Source organism: Octopus bimaculoides, chromosome 10, assembly GCF_046866305.1.
Source record: "Octopus bimaculoides isolate indiv1 chromosome 10, ASM4686630v1, whole genome shotgun sequence".
NCBI classification, from domain to species: domain Eukaryota; kingdom Metazoa; phylum Mollusca; class Cephalopoda; order Octopoda; family Octopodidae; genus Octopus; species Octopus bimaculoides.
The window spans coordinates 90,016,193-90,042,198 of NC_142937.1; the positions used below are offsets into that span (position 1 = coordinate 90,016,193).

A 26,006-nucleotide genomic window follows, 5' to 3' on the forward strand; every position below is an offset into this window, starting at 1 on the left:
TAACACCTATCCCTTCATCACTTCTCTATTTGTAGCACAAATTAACACCTGCAGTGACTTGAGAGCAGAGTTCGCATATATCATTTCCCCCATCCATTCTTTGTGCTACCAGGTTCCGCCTTCCCTTCCCCCATCCCCTACTGGTACCACATCCATCCTTCATTCTTGTTATCTTCCCTTTCCACACTATTTTCATTGGTCACTTCCTCTCAGTCACTTCACTTCTCTCTCCCTCTTCTCTGCTATACTCCATCATAACACTTCACATATTTGCTATCCACCAACCATAAGTACCCCAATATCTCTTTCTCCAATACTGGAACAAAGTATGGCTGAACTTGGGATCATGCGGAGAGAATACAAACTCTTAATTCATATGCTACAAATGATTGTAATATTTAGGACTATAAAAATCTGCAAGGCCTTCTTAAGATTTAAAGGATAATGTTTAATAGGAGATGCTTTCCTTCATAACCTTGCTACCATGTAGGTGGCTGGTCAAAATTTACCCTCAAATTAAAAAGAGAAGGAGAAGAACATACATACATACTTTTTTATATGTATGTTTGTATGCAGATGTCTTCAGATTGTTTCACTCAATACTTCTGATTGTAAGATTGTCATCTCTTTATTCTCACCCTCCTCCAAATATACTCTCACCCTTGGTACCAATTTCTGCTTTCAATTTCAGATTACACCAAAATTAACTGTGGGCCACCAAAAGACATTGTTGGTGCTGAGAAGTCCTACAATACTACCACCTATAAATCTGAAGTGATCTACACTTGTCCAGAAGGAGACAAGCTAAAGTCAATATGTAAAAAGGATAGGAAATGGTCTCCAGTAAATTCTACATGTAAAGGTAATGTAAATAGCTTCTGTTTTGTTGCCACTGTCAGGGTAATTTTATTTTATTTTCATGCTAAATGTCTTTGTCAGATGAAGTCTGGCTGATTCTGACAACTTACAGTGTTTGTAGCTGGTGGAAGAGACAAAGGAAGCTGTCCTCAGACCAGATACCACCCCAAATGCTTGCAACAGAGTGGACATCATTGACTTTTTCCAAAGGCGAAGTATTAAAGTCTCCCAATGAAAAAAGGGAAATATGGTAGACTGTTCCCTCCAGAAGACATCCATACAGTTTCCATTTACCAGATTTCATCCTTAGTTGTGAAGCAAATTTTTAACCAATTTTTAACCACATAACCAAGATTCCACCCAAGACCACAGTATTTTGAAGTAACCTCCTTAACCTCACAGTCATACCAAGGGTATCTGTGTAGATCTCTTAATTTCCAACTTGACCTTTTTCATATGATGCCCCCCCACAAGTCCTTCCTCACTAAAATTCAGCAATCCTTTGAAATAGCCTTCCAGTGCTCTAACAATTCTTCTAATCCACCATCCACCACACTTAATTATAATAAATGCAATTATTATTAATGATGGGTTTGATTTAATTTTTGATGGCAGGAGTTCAATCTTTACCCTCAACTTCAGTATTCGAATGGTACTGAATTTTATCAATACCTGAATGGCTAACAGACAAAGTTGCATTTGAATTCAGAACATAAAGAACCTGAATACATAATGCAACAGGATTTTGCCAACGTTCTAATCATTCTTTGAGTGAACAATTCTTAATTATAGAAATAATAACAATGATTATTAACATATAAGAGCACATGATATACACTTAAAAAAGGGATGATGATGATGATGATGATGACAATGGCAACAATAATGATACCAATGTCTACAGGGAGATTTTTTTATATCACCAATATTGTTGAGCTTGCCATGCAGCTTGCAAGGCTATAAACCCCAAGGGAGAGTTGGGACAGCTTTATGTTAAGGAATGAGGGATTAAAGTGAGGTAGAAGGGGATAGTGGGGCAAAGCAGATTCTTGTGGGAGAGAATGATTAACAGGAGCTGCAATTAGACAGATATTAGAGATGAAGTGTCCAGGTGACCACTGAAAGTAAGTAAAAATGGGTGGTGGATTTGCATGATTGTATGAGGTGGAGGAGATGAGGGGATGCGGAGGCAACATGCAACCGTAAAATATTAGGTAATATTGAAGAGCAAGCACTGATCGTTCATAAGTTGGGGAAGAGAAAGGGATGCAAAAGAGTGTGGGTGGTGTTGAGAGCAAAAGGATAGTAATAATATCAGTCTTCTCTTTTGCTCATTCCATATTATTCCTCTTTTACTTAATTTTCTTCTCAACACATTTGCACTTTCTATACAGGCACACTGATACTGCACATTCATTAGAGCACACTAGCTTCATTCCTCTCTAGTCTTTGCATATGGCCTTCATCTTACTGTCATGTTGTATAGCTGGTCAAATACAAGCAACATACAATCTGCCTTTCACTTGTTGTGAGAGGCCTTTTGTTTCCACCAGAGGTTATAGCTTACTGAACTTACTCCATCCTATTATTCTAGCAACAATACACTTTGAACATCCTCCTCCTCTGTTAATTAGGTCACCAAGGTAACAGAAACCATTTATAAACTCTAGGGAGCCTTCTGGGCATTTGAGAAAATTCAGTTCCTGTGTGCCCAGTGCACTTCTGATGAGTCCATATGTTGCACTGGATACACCATATGGAATTCCTACCAACACCTTTCCTATATATTGAGCAGAGCACACACATAATATTCATGCAACATTGGTATCAATTTCTGTTCTTAATTTCAGTTTATGCAAAAATTAACTGTGGCACTCCAAAGGAAGTTACTGGTGCATCAAAGTCCTACAAAACCACCACCTATAAATCTGAAGTGACCTATACTTGTCCAAAGGGAGAACAACTAAAGTCAGTTTGTGAAAAAAACAATGAATGGACTCCAGTGGCAGAAGCCTGTAAAGGTAATGTAAATAGCTCATCTCCTGATGTTTTTGTCTATGTAATTTTGTTTTATTTTTGTATTAAATGTGTTTGTCAGAGGAATACTAACTGAAAATATGACAAGTTTGTCAGTGTTTGTGGCTGTTGGTTGGGAAGAACTAGTTATCCTAAGACCAGAGATCTTACATATGCCCACAACAGAAAGTGGGCTGATCTATGGAAAGTAGTATGAACAGGAATGATAATGAGAGGGAGAGGTAACTGGTAGTGCCATAGGTGAGGATGGAGTATGTATTGATTCTGCTCACTGACTTCAGCAGCTAAGTTGTACCATGTACATATGGACTGTAAAGATGAGGATGGGATGCAATCCTTTTGAATGTAGAATAATCTCTGTCTAGAAACTGTTTAAGAAACCCAACATCAAAGATCACCCTGAACTTCAACGTCAAGTGTCCTCTCCAATTATTGCTCTCTGAGCTACAGGTCTATGCACTTTAATAGCCATCCACTCAAGCCATTTTTACCACTCTCATCTTGCTTTCAATAATTTCCTTCTTTTCCATCCTTCCCTTCTTTACAAGTGAAATTTAAAAATGCAGATGAGGGATTGACCAAGGAGGGAATCACCATTGTCTGACATTTCAAACTCATTCACTGCACAATCTCGTTTGCTATAGCTACCAGACAGAGGTAAACTACTTCCTCTGTCCAGATAAAGAAGGGTTTGAGGTAATCATTCCACACATAATAACAGGTGGTTTTTAACATAACTTCATGACCCAGATATGTTTGGATGTGGAATGAAAGCATGCAAAATGATTTTGTTTTATTGCATGCATCTCAAAGAGCTCTGTCCTAGCACTTCATTGACTGTAGATTTTATTTTGAACCAGGAGAGCCCTTTGTTAGCACTGCCAAAACAAGGACTTAAGGAAGTTTCCCTATGTTATTCCCTGAACAAAAAGTCCTTCAAAACAAACTTAGCAAATCATTGTCATTGATGACCAAAGGAACCATGAGAATGTCTGCTTTATCATGCCATTAATTCTCAATAGATTGTTAAAGTGGAACATCCACCAATCCTATTGCCTAGGTCATGTTTCATCCTGCATACTGTATCTTCTGAAATCCTTTTGATTACATTAGATAATGTAAAATGCCTTTTTTAAAAGATGGCTGGGGATGATTGAAAGAAGTTTTGTTAATATTTCTAACATATTGGGCATCCACATAGGGATTTCATTCAGCTAGTTGTGGTGATTGTGGTGGACAATACTTGGTCACTGTTTATATATTTATTACAATATCAAACATTCAGATTGACTCACAGATGCTCAAGTTTGGCATAATGACATGAATCACACAAGTGTCGATAAGTGGGTGGCCCAGGCATTTCATGACATCATTGTTTCTGCGGTGACTAGATTTTAAAAGCCATGACTGCCACCTCAATGTAATCAATTATTTATCCATTATTTAGGGACATGGCAAAACATAATTAATGAAAGCAATGAGATCGTGTGAGATTCATGTCTTTCTCAAGGACACTAACTGTCTATTTAAAATGAACTGATTTAGATAGAGAATCAAACCTTGATTATTGACTCACCCTGCTCAGTCCATATTTATAATAAAAGGAATACTAGGGAAAAATTCTCAGGGTCACTTCCTGCGTGGATAACAAATATAGTTAATTAAGGTTTCACCCTCAGTAGGGGGTAAAATTATTATGTTATGGTCTTATTCTGGTCATGAAATTCAAAAGTTACAACCTTGTAAAGATAAACACTCTTTTTCTTCATTTCATTAAAAATATAATTTTAGTGAATTAAAATTTCTTAGCTTGCTACATTAAGTTGTGAATGTCCACATTTGCTACATATTTATATTTATTCACTAGATTATGATAGAAAAGAATTATTTATTTTTGTTTTCCCAGGAAAAACATTGTAAAAGAGTCAAGTGATGGGTTATAGACCTTGCCATTACTAATTACATTTAGTTACATCCTTTTACATTCTGGGTTCAAATCCCACCTGGATGTACTTCACCTTTCATACTTCTGAGGTTGATTAAACAAGTGCTGAAGTCAATGAACCTTTGTGTATTCTCACTGCAGAATCCGTGGCATTGTGTTTATTATTAAAATTAGTAACCTCAGCAATGATTATAATTATTCTTGTATTTTAGGGTGATAGATTGACAGAATCATTAGAGCATCAGACAAATTGTGATATTCGTTCTGGCTCTTTTAATGTCTAACTTCTAATCCTGCTGATGTTAACTCTACCCTTCTAGGGCCACTAAAATACAATACCAGTCAAGTTTATAGGCCAATTTGATTGTTTAACTCCTACCTCATATTTTTGTTGTTTTCTCTATATTAGAAATTATTACTATTGTTGTTATTTTCACTCAGCTAAATTTTCCTTTAATTCCAGTTGCTGAAATCCATTTTGTGAAAGTAAAAGATGCAGCTCTAGATGTATCTGAGAAAATATTGTGGAAGAAGAATGTAACAGCAGATGCTTGTGCAAAAAAGTGTTTCGCTGACAAAAATTGTTTATCATTTGAAATAAACAAAGAAAATGGAAATTGTTACTTTTCAGAAAAAAATGCAGCTTCCTCCAAGAAAATGAAAACAGCCAAAAGCAGAGATTACTACCAACGAGTAAAAGGTAATTATTCTGTGCATTTTATTATTGCAATTCTCTTTTCCTCTTACTTCTGAAATTTGTGATTCCATTTGTAATTCATAATGTACAGACAACCATTTCTGTAAAGACATTGACATGTCTCTGTCTTTACAGAAAGACAGAGACATATTCCTGAAAAACAAAGAGCAATATTAGGAAATGGAAATACTGTTAGGACATTCTCATAGAGAATGTGTTCCTCTTGAACGCTTTTATGTATACCTTCAATTATAGTTTCATGTAAGAAAAGAACCTCATGGTGTTTTTCTTAAACCCAAAGAGTAATAGTATTAGTATTACTAGTAGTAGCCATGGTGGTGGTGGTAGCAGCAGGAGCAGTAGCAGTAACAGCAGCGACAACAGCTTTTTCTTCATTTCTTCTTGTTGACATGGCTTAAACAGTGCTATTACAACACAGTGTCTCATCAGTAGTTGTCCTTCGTAATCTGCCATACAAAATAACAGAAAAAGTACTATCAATCTATGTAGTCATGTATTTGCTACATTTTGTCATGGTTATTAGAGCAAGATGACCTTCTTGTATTCAATCACGTCTGTTTGTTTGTCCGTGGACAAGATATCTCAAGAACCACTGGATGGATTTTGATGAAACTTTCAGAGATGTTTGGCCTTGTGACTGGCACAAACTGATTAAATTCTGGAATCGATCCGGTACTGGACAAGGATTCTCAATTATTTTTGCTGGGTTTTTTTTTTTACTTCCTTGTTGAGAGCAGTCAGGTTTGTTTTTAGTATTCTCGTTTGTGAGAGCAGTCAAATTTATTTCAGATATTCTCATTTCAAAAATCATCTCTGGCTAATCGTTGAGAGGACATTGGTGTTGCCTTGGTGCAGGTTTGCGCTCTCTGAGTGCTCTTGTTATTATTATTATTTTTATTATTTCTCTTTATCACAGATTTTGTTAGAGCTCTAAGAGTCTTACATGTACTGAGTTCTAATTCTGCCAAAGTCGACTTCTCCTTTCATCAGTTTTAGGGATCAATGAAATAAGTACCAGTTGAGTACCAGGACTGATGAAATCGACTTGCCCCCTCTCCCCAAAATTGCTGGCCTTGTACCTAAATTTGAAATCATCATGACTACTACTACTCCTACTACTACTACTACTAAAGATGTTCTATAGCTCACATGGATTCTGATTAGGGTGACATTTTGGGTATCAATTATTTCTTTATTACAAATAATCCTTTTACAATATTTTGCACAGATACTTTACAATATCTAATATATGAATGTGGTGTCTGCGTGCGTGCGTGTGTGCGCACGTGCGTGTGTATGTGTGCGTGCGTGTGTGTGTGTTGGGTGGTTGGAGGAGTATAAAATGTATTCCTTGTTCTCTCTTTTTCCAGCTAACAAACCTGTTATGTTTAAAAAAGTTAGCGTGCCAAGCAAAGCTACTTTAGAACAGCTTAAGAATAAGACCTTAAAGGAGTGTGAAAATTCTTGTCAACAATATGTAGGATGTAATTCATACCAGTACAATGCTGAAGCTAAGTTGTGTGATCTGAGTAATGTGACTCAGTTGAATGATGAACTTAAACCCAATGATGGAAATTGGGATATATATTTGATTAACCCAGGTTAGTAGAATGTTTCCATTTTATTTATTTTGTGCCTGTGTATTTACATATATGTGTGTAGTGTGTATATATATATATATATATATATATATGTGTGTATATATATCATCATCATCATTATCATCATTTAACATCCGCTTTCCATACTAGCATGGATTGGATGATTTGACTGGGGAATGGCAATCCAGATGGCTACACCAGACTCCAATCTGATCTGACAGTTTCTACAGCTGGATGCCCTTCCTAACGCCAACCACTCCGAGAGTGTAGTGGGTGCTTTTTACGTGCCACTGGCACGGAAGTGAGACCACTGCTCTGGCAGTGATCCCACTCGGACGGTACTGTTAGCGCTCCACTGGCACAGGTGGCAGTCATCGATCCTCATCAGTCATGAACCTCATCAGGTGTTCAGATGTCTTGAGTTTGTTTTAGTCAATATTTTTTTTTCTAAATTCGTCCTGATCTCCTTGTTCTCAACCACTCCTGGTATACATGCACCACTGATATCAATTCCTCTTATCTTTCAGTTTACAAAAAAGTTAACTGTGGACCGCCAAAAGACGTTATTGGTGCCAAGAAGTCCTACAAAACTACCACCTTCAAATCTGAAGTGACCTATACTTGTCCAGAAGGAGAAAAATTAAAATCAGTATGTAAAGAGGATCATAAATGGTCTCCTGTAGTGTCTGCTTGTAAAGGTAAATTAATGTAAACAGGTTCTCTCTTGATGTCTCTGTTTCAGTAAATTTGTTTAATTTTTTTTCTTAAATATCTTTGTTAGAGGAAGAAAGATTGATACTTTGTCAATCTTCATGGTGTTGTTGGCTGGTGTGAGGGATTGAATAAGCTATCCTCAGACCAGGGACATCCCCAAATGCATGTAACAGAACAGATTTCATTAAACTCATCCAAGTTACAGGTTATGCTATTAAATTTGATAATGGATTAAATCTGCTGACCAAAAGTAGTAAGTGTAGCAGCATGTCCTCCCCAGCAGGTTTCCACATAGTTTCCATGCATCAAATTTCATTCACAGGGCTTAGTTGTGAAGCAGATACAGCCATAAATTCTCACAATACCATATTGTTAACTTACAGTTCAGCTCATCTCTGTCATTTTCCACTTCATTTCTAACTTTTCTTTTTTTTCACCCATTCTTCATGTCATCACCTGAAACTCTGTACAATACATAGCCTTGAGTACTTCTTTACTAGAATTCAGCAACTGACTGAAAGATTTCTGATGCTTTACTGATCTTCCAGTTCACTATTCTAAATTATGATAATCCACCACCCAACCTTTTTTGTCACAGCAACAAAACAGAAAAACTGCTTTCTCTGCTTGATTAAAAATGCCTGGACATTCAACATGCGCATGTAAAATTAGTTTGTTGTAATGTATATATTTCAGACAGGACTGTCTGATAGCACCTCAGTGACTGTAGATTATATCTTGGACTAGTAGAGCCCTTTGGTAGAATCTGTTCGTAGTATTCTCTGAGTAAAAGGTTATCTTTCAAATGAATTTTTCACCTCATTCAAATCAAAGCCCAGAGTGTCTCTGAGAATGTCAGTGCTCTTTCCCCACCACCAATCTTCTATAGATAACTCAAGTGTAATACCTACCAATTTCATTGCCTGGGTCAGGTTTGATCCAGTATTTTTGGGACCACATTAGATAATCTGGCCTTCCTTTAATGGAGTGTGATTGAGAGAGTTTTTATTAATGTCTAGCAAGATGGTTATCCACCATGGTGGCCAACAGTAAATGTTGAACTTAAAACTGCAAGCTAACAGATATGACATGGCTTATCATCTGGTATAATATTTTGTTAGCTTCAGCACCACTCCCTGACACTTCAGCTCGTCAAGGTGATGGAGGTGGACAATACTTGGTGCAATGTTAATATATTTATTGCAATAATAGACGCTGACATTGATCCCACCAGATGCTCATGTTTGACATTGATCCATGGCCAGCTCAAGGTACCAGCAACTCGAGCAGTTACCCAGGGTGCCATGTGCTAGAGGGCACCAAGGAGGGTATGACAAAGACAAGGAAATTTCCACAATCATCAGCTTGTACACACTGAAATTCAACTTGCCCAGGGTGCCAGCAACCCTGTGGATGGCCTTGCATTGATCACATTAATCTTATAAATATAGGAGGGAGAGCAGCCTCAGAATTTCAGGACAGCTATTTTTGTCACAGCTAACTCATTGAAAGATATAAGAGCTACCTCCTTTTAATTAGTTATGTATTCATTATTAAGGTAAATGACCAAACATAATTAGAGAAAGCAATGAAATGAGTGATATTCATGTCTTACTTAAGGGTAGTGACTGTCTATGTAAAGTGAACTGATTTGGACTGAGAATCAAACCCAGATTACTCACTCAATCCATATATATGTACTAAAACAACAATGCAAAGAAATTACTCAGGTCACTTTCTGCACGAAAAACAAATAGTAAAGTGGCTACTTATCGAACCAAGGTATTATAATTAAAGTTTCACCCTCAAAGTCTGGTAAAATTATTGTTAATGACTCATTCTGGTCATGAAATTCTGAAGAGGCACCCTCATAAAGATAAACACTTTTCTTTTGTATTTCATAAAAAGAATAATTTTGATTAATTAATATTTCGTAGCTTGTTACATTAAGTTGTGGCTGTCCACATTAACTACATTTATATTTATTCACTAGACGATGATGAAAGTGAAATTATTTTAGATTTTCCAGGCAAAAAGATTGCAAAAAGTGATGGGTTCTAAGCCTTCTCATCACCAGCCATATTTAGTTATGTCCTTTTACATCTGGGTTCAAATCACCCCTGGATGTACTTTTAGTTGATAAAGAAAGCATTAGTCAAGTAGCAAGATACATTTCTTCATATATATTCTCACTGCAGAATGTGTACCCTTGGTCTCTCACACCAATCCTAAAATATCATTCTAAAGATTACTAGCCACCAATCTCATAGCTACAAGATAATGCAAGATTAATTCAAAACTTGAATAAATAAGCTTTACATTAGACAGAATAATGTCAATGAAAAATGGCTGTTAGGAACCATTATCGTTAATATTGTTAACATCTTCTGTTAAGGATGTATTCATAGAATCATTTGAGCATCAGACAAATTGTGTTGTGGTATTAGTTCTGGCTTTTCAACTTCAAAGTTCATATCCTGCTGATGTTAACTTTGCCCTTCCAGGGCCAATAAAATATAATCCTACAAAGGTGTAGAGGCCAGTTTAATTGATCACATTGTTCCTCAAAGTTTTGACCTTCTTTCAATGTTAGAAATTATTATTGTTGTTGTTGTTGTTTTGTTTCCAATTGTCTCAATCTTACTTTAATTCCAGCTACTAAAATCCATTTTGTGAAAGTGAAAGATGCAGTTCTGGATGTATCTGGGAAAACATTGTTGCACAAGAAAAATATTACAGCAGATGCTTGTGCTAAAGTGTGTTTGTCTGACAAAACTTGTTTGTCATTTGAAATAAATAAAGGAAACAAAGAGTGTTACTTATCAAAGCAAACTGCAACTACCTCCAAGAAAATGAAATCAAGCAAAAGCAGAGATTACTACCAACGAATAAAATGTAATTATTCTTTGTATTTTATTATTGAAATTCTCTTTTCCTCTTTTTATGAAATTTATGATTCCATTTGTAGCATGTCTGTACTAGCATTAGTTTAACATATACATTTTTAATCTCAAGTAGGCTCAAATGACACTGTAAGCTTACAGCTCTATTCAGTCTGTGATTGGCCAAACAATCAGGCGCCTTCTAAAAGGCTCCCTCTATTACATCTAGTTGTCACTTATATAATGTGGCTGTGGCTATGTTTAATTGAGTTCCTTTACTTTGTATCTCTAAAGACTCCTGGCATGTAATTTGCGATAGAATCTAGCAGTATCGACCAAACTCAATGCTGATATCTCTCATGTTTTTGTAGAAACACTTTTATCAAGTCTCTTTCTATATACACAAAGTACATCTAATGTTTTCACACATTCATTCACCACCATCGCACAATAGACATCTCTATAAAACACAAATGACTTCTTTACAGAAATCTTATGCAAGGCATTTCACATTGTATGTAACCTACTGCTGTCAATAAACTTTGCTATTGAACAAGTTGAGGTTTGTCCGTCTGTCTCAGTATACTAATTACTATTGAATGAACACACAGACACAGCTACCATCACTTCAACCAGACTGTGGATACTGCATCATGTTATAGCAACAAGATACACATTAGCTATGAAGTAGTGACCACCTCACTATATTGGTGACCCCCTTCGCTATACTGGTAACCCCTGACTAAAGGAACTTCCATTACCAGAGAGAAAACAAACGAAATTTCTTGAACCACCATTGTGCTGTACGTTCATTAGTGGTTCTTGGGCCAAACGCATCATTGATATCGCAGGCTGTTTCAGCAGCTTTTCGGCCTAGCTTGAACTGGAATAAGAAAATTGTGTGAATTTGCTTTTTGTCCATATTGTATTCAACATTCTGGAAAAAATGGTCTAATTATTCAAAAAGAAAAAGAGTAACACGATTAAATAGAGCGAAAAATGGGCTTTAAAATGATATGTAAAGTCAAAGTAATTTAATGAAAATTAATTTCAAAATACTTCATTTAAAACCAAAATTAAAAATTCCACAAGAACTTTCTTGACAACCTAATACTATACCAACTTGCTGAATCAATTATAAAAGGTTACCAAAACACCCAGGAAAATTGGTAAGAGTGGTCTTGTTTCATCAGGTCGATGCTCCAGCACACAAGTCCTTGGTTTCAACGGCTGCTGTGTGTGACAGTGGCTTTGAAATGGTTGATCACCCTTGACCTGGTTGATCACCATCGAGGAAAACATTGATTATGTTCACCAAATGGTGATGGATGACAAGTGATTAACTATAAAACAAATTGTCAGTATTATTAATATTTTCTGTGAGAGAATATCCTGCACAATGAACTTGGCATGACAAAAATTTCTGCTTGGTGGGTGCCACACCTTCTGACACCTGATCAAAACCACACCATGATGATCACATCACAGTAAAATATGACATTGTTTGAGGCAGATCCAGCTGGTTTCCTTGAAGGTTTCCTAACCCAATGTTATGAACATGCATGTAAACATCAGGTGTAGGAATAGTATTACCCAATAAATATTTGGATGTGGTTGTCTAGTATAACCGATCACAGGAATATTATCTTTACACAGAATACACTCCGTATTACTCCAACATAGTTATGATATTAAACTAACACAGTAACCAATATGGATGATCAATGCTGCCAACTGCCACTGACGGTTCACACAGTTCTATATTTATTCAAATCCGTTTAATCCACTCTCAGTCACATGGAAGTGAATGAGTATTGGCTTCACTTTGGGATCAGAGACAAAGAGACAATCCATGCAATGGAAACACCCTTCCTTACCTGCTCCAAAGAAGGACATGGTTGTTTCATCTGCAGAGAAGGTGATGGCCTCAGTTTTTGGGGATATAAAATGCCTATTGACTATCTTCAAAAGGGCTACACAATGGCGAATAATATGCCAACTTGCTGAATCAGCTACAAAAGGCTATCAAGACCAAATACCCAGAGAGGGGTCTTGTTTCATCAGGACAATGCTCCTGCACATAAGTCCTTGGTTTCACTGACTGTTGTGTCTGGCAATGGCTTTGAACTGGTTGATCACCCTTCTGACTACCATCTATACCTCAACATGAAAAAACGCTTGGCTGAAAACCAGTGTTGCAGTGATGATGATGTCATAACTACTGTTGATGACTTTTTTGACTAACAGGATGAAAGCTTCCTCACCAATGGAATCCAACCACTGCAACACCAACATAAGAAGTTTGTGGACCACAAGGAGAACTGTGTTGAAAAATAAACCTAATTTGGTTACATTCCATGAGAATATTTTGATCAACCTATGAACTTTTCAACCAACCCTCGTATTTGTTTTAAATTCTACATTTAAAACGATCTATGCATTGGATGCTATATAATTTCTAATTTGTGTGTGGGAGTATAAAATATATTGTTTCTTTCTTTTTTTTCTAGCCAAAGATGATCTTTTGATAATTAAAGGCACTGCCATACCAGGGCATGATACATTTGAGCGGCTGGAAAATGTGAGCTTAAAGGAGTGTGGTCATGCTTGTCATCAAAATCCAGGATGTAACTCTTATGAGTATAATAAAAAAGATATGCTCTGTGATCAAAGTAATGCGACTCACTTGACTCAGGACCTTCTGCCCAACACCTGGGCATGGGATACTTACATCATTAACCCAGGTCAGTAGAGTGTTTTTATTTTTTTGGTTTGTGTACTTGCATATCTATGTGCTTGCATGTATTTACATATACATACTTGTGTGTCTATAATGTGTGTGTGTGTGTGTGTATGCCCATGCTTGCTGTAGAGAGGGTGTCTCCCTTGTCAGTACAGAAAACTGTGCTTTGTTCGTAGCTAAAGAGTCATGGTTGAACTTTTCCCTTTTGATTTTAAATTGCATCTAGCCACCTTAATCATTTATTAATATATAGATAGATAGACATACATACATACATACATACATATATATACTTATATATATGTGTGTGTGTGTATTAAAGTAATAAAGTTAATGTCTGGTCATAGAGTGATTCATCCATGAAGGTTGTAGCTTTGTGGACAACTTATTAGACTCTAGTCCGAAGACAAATTTAACTCTTCACCTCTCAGAGCTGGAAAGTTGTTACAGTCGTTGATCAAAAGGTCATCAGAGAATAAAAAGTCCAGCGTTAGTGAGGACAGGTTATATCCCCTAGACCAGCTATTTGGAGAGGGGAATAAGAGATCTCTCCCTTAGCCTGCTAATGGATCATAAGGACTCTTTCAGGTTTAGTTAGTGAACAAGGAATCCCATGTTTTCAGCAGGAAGCACTTGAAAAGAATGTATGGTATGAAGATTTCTTGGTGAATATTCAGCAACCCAGATCTCAGGGAATTTTTAAGTATTTTAGCTTGCTCGGCTATGCAGAGCTTGCAGTGTCCACTGCCGTTGATGTAGGGTCCAGTCATTCTAAGATCTTCCACTTGATATCACATGGGATCCCTTCAACTTTGAGGCACTACTCATGGCTGGCCAGGGTCATCTTTCTGGGACCCTAAAGGAGGACTTGTGGTTGTACAAGTCGCTTGAATGCCATACTAGCTGATCTAATGTATTTCCAGGTTTGAATGTTGGCTGTGTTCACATTACTTACACTTTTACTTGTTTCGGTCATTTTGACTGTGGCCATGCTGGAGCACTGCCTTTAGTTAAGCAAATCGAACCCAGGACTTATTCTTTATAAGCCTAGTACTTATTCTATCGGTCTCTTTTGCCAAACCGCTAAGTTATGGGGACGTAAACACACCAGCATCGGTTGTAAAGCGATGTTGGGGAGGGGGACACAGGCACACAAACATGTACACATACATATATACATATATACGACGGGCTTCTTCCAGTTTCCGTCTACCAACTTCACTCACAAGCTACTTACCACACAGCCACTCCTACGCCTATATATAATACATACATAAAATACATGCATGCATACATACGTACATATGTACATACACACACAAACACATACATAGATACATACCTACATGCATGCATGCATGTATGTATGTATTATATCTATGTGCAAATTTCATCAATTTGATTCACTCAGTATCTTTTATTATAACACTGTCGTTATCTCTTTATTCTCATCCTGTTCCTAATATTGATATCAATTTATTTCACCAATTTCAGTTAACTCAGAAATCAAATGTGGACCACCAAAAGACATTGTCGGTGCTGCGAAGGACTACAAATCTACTGACTATAAATCTGAAGTGACCTATACTTGCCCAGCGGATGAAACGATAAAGTCTACATGTGAAAAGAACAACAAATGGACTCCAGTACCACCTATTTGTAACGGTAACATAAATAGCTTCTCTCTTGTATTTGTCTATGTGATTTTGTTATATTTTTTTACTAAATGTCTTTATCAGAGAAGGACTGGCTAACTCTATGGCAATTTCCACAGAGAGGAATCTATCCTCAGACCAGAGACCTCTCTAAATGCTTGTAACAGATTGAATTCCATTAATTCTGCTCAAGGGAATGGTAATGCTATTATATCAAGTGATGGATTAAGTATGCTGATCAAGAACTGGAAGTTTGAATGCTTGTTTCCTGTAGGCTTCCACATTGACCTTTCTCTCCAATACTTTTTGTCATCATCCAAAATTCTGTACAGTATAATGCTCTGAATCCTTCCTTACTAAAACTCGGCAATCCTCTGAAACAGATTTCTGATGCTCTTGCTATCTTCCAATCCACCACCCTTAGTTATGATACTCCTAATAATGATGGTTCCTGATTTAGGTTCAAAGCAAACACTTTTTGATAAATGTTTGTTTTTTCAGTACCACAATCCCTACAATTTGACTAGTATATTATGTTATATATCCCTGCAAGTAAAATTGACCTCAGCAAAACATTACAAAATCAGGAAGCGATGGGTTATAATTCTTGCCATGATTAATTATGTTTAGTTACATCCTTTTACATCATCGCTTCAGATCCCAACAGTACATACTTCACCTTCCATACTTCTGAGGTTGATGAAACAAGGGCTATTCAAGTATAGCAGTTGATCTATTTTCAGATATCATCACTGCAGAATTTGTGGTCTTGTGTTTATGTTATAAATTGTTAATAATATCAGTTGCTTCAATTATTATAATTATTCTTGTTAAGAGTAATGGATTGACAGAATCAACAGAGCATCAGACAAAATGTGTTGTGTTATTTGTTCTGGCTCTTTCACTTCTTAATTCAAATTCTGTTGATGTTAATTTTGCCTTTGCAGGGCCAATAAGATAAAATACCACTCAAGTGTAGAGGTCAGTTTAATCAACAAACTTCTACCTCATAGATTTTATCTTCTTTTTATATTAGAAATTAATATTTCATTGGTTTAACTTTAACTTTATATCCAGATACTAAGAAACAATTTGTGAAAGTAAAAGATGCCGTTCTTGATGTGATGGGGAAAAAATTGTTGAAAAATAAGAAAGTAACAACAGAAACCTGTATAGAAAAATGTTTGTCTCATAAAAATTGTTTATCATTTGAAATGACAAAAAGTGGAAAATGTTACTTATCAAAGGAAACTGCAGCTACCTCCGAGAAATTAAAGTCAGCCAAAGACAGAGATTACTACCAACGAATAAAACGTAATTATTCTTTGCATTTTATTACTAGAATTCTCTTTTCAATTATTTCTGAAATTTGCAATTCCATTTGTATTTCATAATGTACAGACAACCATTTCTGTAAAGCCATTGACGGAGTTATCTTTCAAATAAGTCTGAAGATGTTCTGCAACTTACATGAATTCTGATTAAGGTGTCATTTTGTGGATCAGTTTTTTGTATATAACAAACAGGTCATTTACTAAATTATGCACCACATACTTTATAATGTTTTATATATATGTGTGTGTTTGTGTGTGTATGTAAAATATACTTCTTGTTTTCTTTTTTTCCCAGCCGATGATAAGCAAATTACGCTCAAAGAAGTTAGCATACCAGGCAAGGATATTTTAGGACTACATAAGAAAATGGATTTAAAGAAGTGTAATGAAAGTTGCCAGCGATATCCAGAATGTAACTCTTATCAGTACAATGAGAAAGATAAGATGTGTAAGTTGACAAAGGCGACTCACTTGACACATGAACTTAAAATCAGCAAGGGAATTTGGGATACTTACTTCCTTAATCTAGGTTAGTAGAGTGTTTCCGTCTTATTTACTGTGTATATTGCCATGTGTACATGTGTGTGTAGCACACCTTTATATTGGAAAGCATTGGCTATGATGAATCATATTACAGTGCTTTGAAATTCCTGAAGTGTTGTGCATGAAATATATATTATTTGTTTGTGTGTGTGACAGTAGACTGCTTGAGAAGACCCATCCATTCCAGCAAAAATGATGTTCTAAATGTATTTCATTTACACTGTCCAAGACATTACCCATTACAATTCGTCTTGGCCTAACAGCCCTTAACGTTTGTCTTCATTGATTGTTTACTCTGTATGTCTACTCTATCGTCGTTTGTTCATTCGAAGCTCTAACTCTCCATGAATTTTATATTGACTTACTTGATAACCCTGCCAGTGCTGGTGTCATGTAAAAAGCATCCAGGCCTTTTTCAAGTTGATTCACTCATTGTCTTTTATTTGTAACATTATCATTACTGCCTCATTCTCACCCTCCTCCTAATCTGCACTCACCATTGATACTATTTTCTCTTATCAATTCCAGATTACTTAGAAATTAACTGCGGACCTCCAAATGATGTTACTGGTTCAGTGAAGTCCTACAATTCCACCACCTATAAATCTGAAGTGAACTATACTTGCCCAGAAGGAGAAAAATTAAATTCAGTATGTGAAAAGGACAACAAATGGACTCCCGTAGCATCTGTTTGTAAAGGTAACATAAATAGCTTCTCTCTTCTTGTCTCTGTCTTTCATTTTTCTGTCTTTCATTTTTCACATGCCACCAGCACATGTGCTGGTAGGATGACTCTGGCAACGATCATACTCAAATGGTGCTTTTCACATGCCACTGGTATGGGGGCCACTCCATGGCCCTGGCAATGATCACGCTTGGATGTGTTTTAACATTCCATTGGTATGAGTGCTAATCAGGCGGTACTGTCATCGGCTACGTCAGCAATTTTGATTTTGATTTCACTTGCCTCAATAGGTCTTCACAAGCAAAGTTTATTGTCCAATGAATGAGGGGTATTCATAAGTGGGCTGGTTACACCCACTGGCATAGGCCATGAGCCATGGTCTCACTTGGCTTGTTGGGTCTTCTCAAGCACTGCATATCTCCAAAGATCTCAGTCACTAGTCATTGCCTCGGTAAGGCCCAATGTTCGAAGGTCATGCTTCACCACCTCATCCAGGTTTTCCTGGGTCTACCTCTTCCACCTCAACTGCCAGGGTGTGACACTTTTTCACACAGCTGTCCTCATTCATTCACATGTATTTGTGTATGTGTATCTTTAAGTTTATATTTCTATAAATATGTAGATACACGCACACAAATATGTATATACACACATATATAAATATGTATATGTAAATATACATATATGTATCTATTTATTCAGTTTGTTTCACTAAATATTTTTTATTCTAAATTTGCTGTTATCTTCTAATTCTTATCCTCCTCCTGACATGTACTCATAATCAAAATCAATTTCTGTTTTCAACTCCAGCTTATGCACACATTAACTGTGGAAATCCAAAAGATGTTGCTAGTGCATTGAAGTCCTACACTACCACCACCTATAAATCTGAAGTGACCTATACTTGCCCAAAGGGAGAAAAACTAAAGTCAACATGTGAAAAGGACAACAAATGGACTCCAGTAGCTTCTGCTTGTAAAGGTAATGCAAATAGTTTGCTTTCTTGTTGTCTCTAAGTACTTTTGTTTAATTTTTGTGTTAAATGTATTTGTTGAAGAAAAATGACTGACTCCATGACAATTTTTCTACAGCATTTGAAGCTGGTGGGAGGGAGAGAGGAAGCCAGAGACCTCCTCAAATGGATGATGGATTAAGTCAAGTACTAGGCTTCATTTACTTTCATGTATCCTCACTGTAAAATATGTGGCCTTGTGTTTAAGTTAGGAATCGTTATCATTAATACTGTTGCTATCAACAATAATTATAATTATTCTTATTGTTAAGGGTGATGTATTGAGAGAATCAACAGAGCATCAGACAAAATGTGTTCTGCTATTTTTTCTGCCTCTTTAACTTCTTTCTTCAAATTCTGCTGATGTCAACTGTGCACTCTCAGGAATAATAAAATACAATCCCAATCAAGTGTAGTGGCCGATTTAATGAACCAACTTCTACGTCAAAATTTTGGCTCTTGTTTATGTTAGAAAATATTATTCTTATTGTTGTTGTTAATATTCATTAGTCTCAATTTTATTTTTTCTCTAGATATTAAGATCCATTTTATGAAAATAAAAAATGCAGTTCTGGATGTAGTTGGAAAAATAATATTAAGTGGTAAAAATATAACAGAAGATGACTGTGCAGAAAAATGTTTGTCTGACGAAAAGTGTTTATCATTTGAAATAAGTAAAAAAGGTGGAAAATGTTACTTATCAAAGCAAACTGCAGCTTCTTCCAAGAAAATGAAGTTAGACAAAGACAGAGATTACTACCAACGAGTAAAATGTAATCATTCTTTGTTTTTATAGGAATTTTCTTTTTGTCTTTTTCTGAAATTTCTGATTTCATTTGTACTTCATAGTATATAGAAACCATTTCTGTAAAGGAATATGGCTACGTCTGTCCTTTGAGGACAGACGTAGCCATATTCCTGATAAAAAGTGCAATGTTAGGTAGTGTAAGTACTGTTAGGGTTTTTTCACCTTGAACACTATATGCATGCTTTCAATTGTCTTTTTATGTAAGAAAGGAAGCTCTTGTTGAATTTCTTAATCCTGGATGTTGGTGATGGTGGTGGCAGCAGCAACAGTAACAGTAAAGATGGCAGTGGCTGTGGTAGTGGTGGTAACTTCAGCTTTCTCTTCATATGTTTATGTTGACATGGCTTAGTGCTGTTAAAGCACTGTTCTCACATAATCTGATATACAAAACAAGAAAATTGCAGCAAAGCTGTGTGGAAATGGTGTCAGACATAGCATGAAGCTAGAAGTAACAACTTAATTTATGGTAAACACCTTGTTACATGCATTTATCTCAGGTTTCAGAAGTCCTCAGACTCTGCTATAACACTCCTTCCTGATCTTCTCTTTCATTTTTCATGCTTGCATGCTGAATACCAGAACCTTCATTTATTCCTAGGTGTGTATAGGTTTGTTCCTGCTCAAGTTGTTTTATAACTGTTTCAACATCTCACTTGACTGAATTAGAGTTTATTATTGTTGTTGTTGTTACTGCTACTGCTACCATTGTTGTTATTGTTGTTGCTATTATGTCATAGTTATTTTTTAAATATTAGATAATTATGTAAAAATCCATGCAGTTAAAATTTTTAATAAAATATAAGAAAATCACTTGGTGCATTGTTTTATAAATGTACAATATTTTATGAAAAAAAAAAACTGTCCATCTAGAAAATTATTTTTCAGCATAAGACACCCACCCTTCTCAGAATTAATGTGGATTCTAGTACATCAAAATGTTGCTTGAGTGTTTTGGTAGTAGATAATCCATTTGTACATCCTTCTGATAGTGTGCTTTTTTTTTAGATTGAATGACCATAATAACACTTTACATTTTATGGGTATACTGATCCTAAAAAAGAAGACCATTAGAGAAGAGATATACAAATGTTTTGTCTGCAACTTAAGTACTGAGATAATTTTTTGAATGTCTGAAGATGTTCTACAACTCACATAAATTCTGATTACAGCATCATTTTGTGAATTAGTGGTTTATAATAAATTTTCCATTTACAAAATTATGAATCATATGCTTTACAATATTTAATAAATGTGTGTGTGTGTGTGTACTTGTGTGAGTGTTTGGATTGGGATGGATGTTAATAAAATGTAATTCTTGCTTATTGTTTTTATTCAGCCACTGGGGAGCCAGTTACAGTTAAAAAAGTTAACCTACAGAAGGCGGATACTTTGGGACGGGTTAAGAATAAAACCTTAAAGGAGTGCAACAAAACTTGCCAGGAATATCCAGGATGTAATTCTTTTCAGTACAATGAAGAAGCAAAGTTATGTGATCTGAGCAATGTAACTCAGTTGACTGATAAACTTCAGCCCAACGATGGAAGTTGGGATATATTCGTGCTTAACCCAAGTCAGTAGTGTTTCTATTTTACTTATTATGTTATTTCTCTATGCATTTACATTTACATATATGTTTGTATAGTATACATATATACATGTGTGTGTGTGTAATAAAAATTCTTTTAAATGAGTACAGTGAACTTGTTTTTAAGAGTAGAAGATATGTTTTGGACAGAGTCCTTCTTCAGAGGAAAAGTTGAAAGGAGAGAAATTAATGAGAGGCAGCAGAGTCTTACACTCTCTAACTTAAAATAAAAATCGACTGTGACTGATACGGAACACAGGACCATGTGAGCTTTATATGTAAAGAAGAAGTGGTAGAAGAAAAGGTGTGAGGAAGAAGAAGGAAAATGTAATAGAATGAGGTAAAGCAAAGTCAAGAATGAGATGAAGGTAAAAGAAGAGTTGATGGGTAAGAAAGAGCTTAAGGAATTGAGTGGAGGTGTAGGAGTAGGCGGGAAAACATTCATTAAATCTGTCAGTGACATGGTGCTGAGTTCAAATATATAACATTATTCTTTGTTTCCTTGAGAACATGGATCCACGATGCCTTACACTAATAAGTGAGTGATGGAATGACTGGTAATGTTGAAGTAGGGTGACAACAATCTTGTAAACCAAATCTCAAATCTGATTAGCCTATTATTACGTAACATGCTTCACAATTTTAGTATACATACCTTATTAGTATTTCCTCCTAAGTTCTATATACTCTGGGAATGTATTAAAGCTCTTTTCAGGGTTACCTTATTTGAATTCTTACTATCGGGTAATTAACTTCATGTTAATTAACTTCATAACTTATTGAGAATTCCTAAAAACAAGATCCTGTGTAAGACAGTTCGGTATTCTCAATGAATGCACAAAAACCATTTTAAGGGCTACATACTTTGTATTGTTGTTACTGGATTAGCAAAACAATTACGAGAACAGAACCAACAGATAAGCCCCACTTTCCCAGCTAGTATATATATACATATATATATATATGTATGTATGTATGTATGTATTTATATCTATTCTCAATTTCCTTCAGTGTATTTCATTAAATGTATTTTGTTCTAAATTTGTAATTATCTCCTTGTTCTCACCCTCCTCTTAATATATGCTCATCATTGATATCAGTTTCTATTATCATTTCTAGCTTTTACGCAAGTTAACTGTGGATCACCAAAAAGTGTTATCAATGCTAAGAAGTTCTACAAAACCATCACCTATAAATCTGAAGTAACCTATATTTGTCCAGGGGGAGAAAAATTCAAAGCAACATGTAAAGACAATAATAAATGGGATCCAATAATACCCTCTTGTAAAGGTAACATAAATAGGTTCTCTCTTTTTGCTAATGTCTAGATAATTTTGTTTTATATTTGTGTTAAATGTCTTAGTCAGTGGAAAACCAGCTGACAATTTCCACTGAATGTGTGGTTTGTGGAGGAGAGAAGATGATATCGTCTGTCTAGAAACCACTTCAGATGCTTGCAATACAGTGGGCTACATTAAAACTATCTGGGGGCTAAGTAAGGTATTAATTTAGCAAATGACTTATGTATGCCACACAAAGAAACAGGAAGTGTGGACAAATTCTTTCAAGAAGGCTTCCACATAGTTCCTATTTTATTGACAAGGCTTTGTTGTGAAGTTTTAACTATGCAACCAAAATCCCACCCAATACCACATTGTTTAGTGAACTTATTACATCCACAACTATACCTTGGCTCATCTAGGTCATTTTTCTCTTTTAATTTCTAATGTGACTTTTCTCACCCATAATTTGTCATCATCCAAAACTCCATACAATATAATACCTTGAGTCCTTCTTTACTAAAACTTGACGATCCTCTGAAATAGGCTTCTGGTTCTCTCGTTATCCTCCAACCCACCAATCTTAATTACCATAATGCTAATAATAGTAATGCTTCCTGTTTTGTGCTCAAAGCCAAAATTTTTATGGGAGTTGTTTAATAGATACCATGAATCCTACTATTTGACTGGTAGTTTACAATATTATCCCCAACAAGTATGAAAGCAAAGTTGACCTTGGCTTAATCTAAACTGATAACCAATAGAGCCTGAATACATTCTGTAATGCATTCAATTCTCTAATTAGCACACGTGTATACATTGAAAATAAAGATGAGGATGCCGAAGGATTTCTGTTTCAGGCCAACTGAAGAAACCCTCCATCGAAGATCCCCATGAACTCCTTGGATGAGTGTTCTCGCCACTTCTTGTGCCCTGACCTACAGGTTTATGCACTGTGTTCCCCATCCACTCTTGCCACATTCACCTCACTTTCAATCATTTCCCTTCAGGTCAATCTTCCTTTCCATTCTTACCTTCTTTATATGTGAAGTTTTAAAATTCAGATGGGGGAGTGACCAAAAGGGAATCTTATATGTACTCCCACCACAGAATATGCTCAAGTTAGAAGATATTATAAATATTGTTGCTATCAACAATAATTATAATTATTCTTCGGGTTAAAGATGAAATCTTTTAAGCATCAGACAGAATGTTTTTCTATTTCTTGAACTTCTTAGTTCAAATCCTTCACTGAGTCAATAAAATGAAATGCCAGTTAAGTGTGGGGGGGCCAAATTAAGTGACCAATTCTGACCTCAAAGATTTCACCTATATTCTATGTTAAAAATTATTATTGTTGTTCTCAATGGCCTAAATTTTACTTTTATTCTAGCTTCTCAGATTCATTTTGTGAAAATACAAGATGCAATTCTGGATGTACCTGGGAAAACATTGGCAGACAAGAAAAATGTAACAGCAAATGACTGCGCAAAACAGTGTTTGTCTGACAAAACTTGTTTATCATTCGAAATAAATAAGCAAAGTGGAAAATGCTACTTTTCAAAAGAAAATACAGCTACCTCTAAGAAAATCAAAACAACGAAAAGCAGAGATTACTACCAACGAATAAAATGTAATTATTCTTTGCATTTTATCACTAGAATACACTTTTCCATAATTTCTGAAATTCGTGATTCCATCTGTACTTTAAAATATATAGACAACCATTTTTATAAAGACATTGACTGGTTTACCTATAAGGACAGGCATAAGCACATTCCTGATATAAACAATATTAGTAACTGTGAATACTATTAAGACATTCTCATACAGCATTTGTTTACTTTGAACATTTTATGCATGTTTTCATTTTTTTTATCTAAGGAAGGAAACTTGTTTTCTTAAACCTGAATAGCAGCAGCAGCAGCAGTGGAAGTAGTAGCAGTAACAGCAGCAGCACCAGATATGATTTCAAATTTTGGCACAATACAAGCAGTTTGGAGGTGACAAACCATCAATCCAAGTTCTTGACTGTTCTTGTATCTACACCAGGAGAATGAAAAGCAAAGTCAACCCTGGCAGAGTTTGAAGTTAGAATGTAATGAGATGGAATACTGCTAGGTGGCATGGCTTAAGCACAGAATCTCCCCTTTTGTTGCTGTCCTTCATAATCTGATATAGAAAATAACAGAAAGTAGCTCTCTCTCAAACCTCTGCTGTTATTTTTGATGCAGGTTTAATGCTGAGAAAAGTATGGGAACCTCAAGGACATTTGAGATGATGTTCACAATATGGCATGATATCACTGCCAGCTGATAATCAAGACAGACTGAGTGAGTGACGTGAACATGATCTTTACATGTCTTGCACCAAGCAACCGAGGATTTTAGGTTCAATTCTATATTTTGCTAAAGGTTTATACTAAATATGCTTTACTAAGAATGAGGGAAGAAGCTGAGATGTCTTGGAGATGTCAAAGTAATCCATGTCTTCTTTTTGTATGGAGTTCCCCCTTTAATATTCAGAGTGGAATATCCTGCTTTGGAGGATTTCTTTTTATTTATTCTGAGCTGTCATTTTGTGGATCAATTATTTGTAATAAATTGTTCATTTAAAACAAATTATGCACCAGATGCTATATAATATTTAATATGTATGTGTGAAAGTATAAGATAAATTTCTTGTTTTCTTTTTCTATTTTCTCTAGCTGATGATGAGCTTCTTATATTTAAAAGAACTTCCATACCAGGGCAGGATACTTTTGGCCGGCTGAAAAATATAGAGTTAAAGGAATGTCATCGTGTTTGTCATCAAAATCCAGGATGTAAATCTTATGAGTACAATGACAGAACAAAATCCTGTGATCAAAGTAATGCGACTCACTTGACTCAAAACCTTCAGCCTAACAAAGAGGGTTGGGATACTTACATCATTAACCCAGGTCAGTCGAGTATTTTCGTTTTAATTGTTGCATGTGTCAATGTGTGTTTGTATGTATTTGCATGTATGTACAATACATACTAAATGTCATGGATATGAAACACTCGCATTCAGAATTGTAAGTTTCTGAATGGTGATTCAATGCTCACTGCACTTCCTCAGCTTTTGCAAGTTTAATGCATGTTTAATGTGTGTTTAATACAGGAGCAAACACCATCAGTAGATCCAAGTTATCACCATATTTTTTCATCATTCAACTTTTCTAGAATGGATTATAAGATTTAGGCAAAAACAAACAAAAAAAAAAAAACTTTTTATGCATTTGTGTATGGTTAAGACTGAAATAAAATAAAATGAAATATATTAAATAAAGTAAGATAAAATGAAAGGATTTGAAATAGTAAGTAAAATAAAATTTAAAATAAAAAAAAATAAATTGCTTGCAACTATGGAAAAATGGACATACAATGGGTTAAATGTGTGTGTGTGTATATATATATATAAACAATATATGAGTATATGCATATATATGTACATGTATGTATATACGTTCATCTACATGTACATATAGATACATAACTGGATACATGACGTGGCAAAAGAACAAGGACAAAATGGTAAACAAGGTGCAACAAACAAGCAGGCCACATAGAAACATCCCTTTCA

At 35.5% G+C, this 26,006-nt stretch overlaps 1 protein-coding gene across 1 annotated transcript in view; it reads left to right on the top strand.

Annotated features, from left to right (window-relative positions):
• Positions 1-26,006, top strand: part of LOC106869402 (uncharacterized) — a 109,943-nt gene that overhangs the window by 72,058 nt on the left and 11,879 nt on the right. Inside the window, exons 46-62 of the mRNA XM_089358261.1 lie at positions 692-862; positions 2,709-2,879; positions 5,304-5,540; positions 6,929-7,159; positions 7,687-7,857; positions 10,529-10,768; positions 13,266-13,499; positions 14,993-15,163; positions 16,231-16,467; positions 16,783-17,016; positions 17,559-17,729; positions 18,526-18,696; positions 19,261-19,500; positions 20,872-21,105; positions 22,240-22,410; positions 23,794-24,033; positions 25,108-25,341. Coding sequence (XP_089214387.1) covers positions 692-862; positions 2,709-2,879; positions 5,304-5,540; positions 6,929-7,159; positions 7,687-7,857; positions 10,529-10,768; positions 13,266-13,499; positions 14,993-15,163; positions 16,231-16,467; positions 16,783-17,016; positions 17,559-17,729; positions 18,526-18,696; positions 19,261-19,500; positions 20,872-21,105; positions 22,240-22,410; positions 23,794-24,033; positions 25,108-25,341 — 3,558 coding nt within the window. The remainder of the gene's footprint in view (positions 1-691; positions 863-2,708; positions 2,880-5,303; positions 5,541-6,928; positions 7,160-7,686; positions 7,858-10,528; positions 10,769-13,265; positions 13,500-14,992; positions 15,164-16,230; positions 16,468-16,782; positions 17,017-17,558; positions 17,730-18,525; positions 18,697-19,260; positions 19,501-20,871; positions 21,106-22,239; positions 22,411-23,793; positions 24,034-25,107; positions 25,342-26,006) is intronic.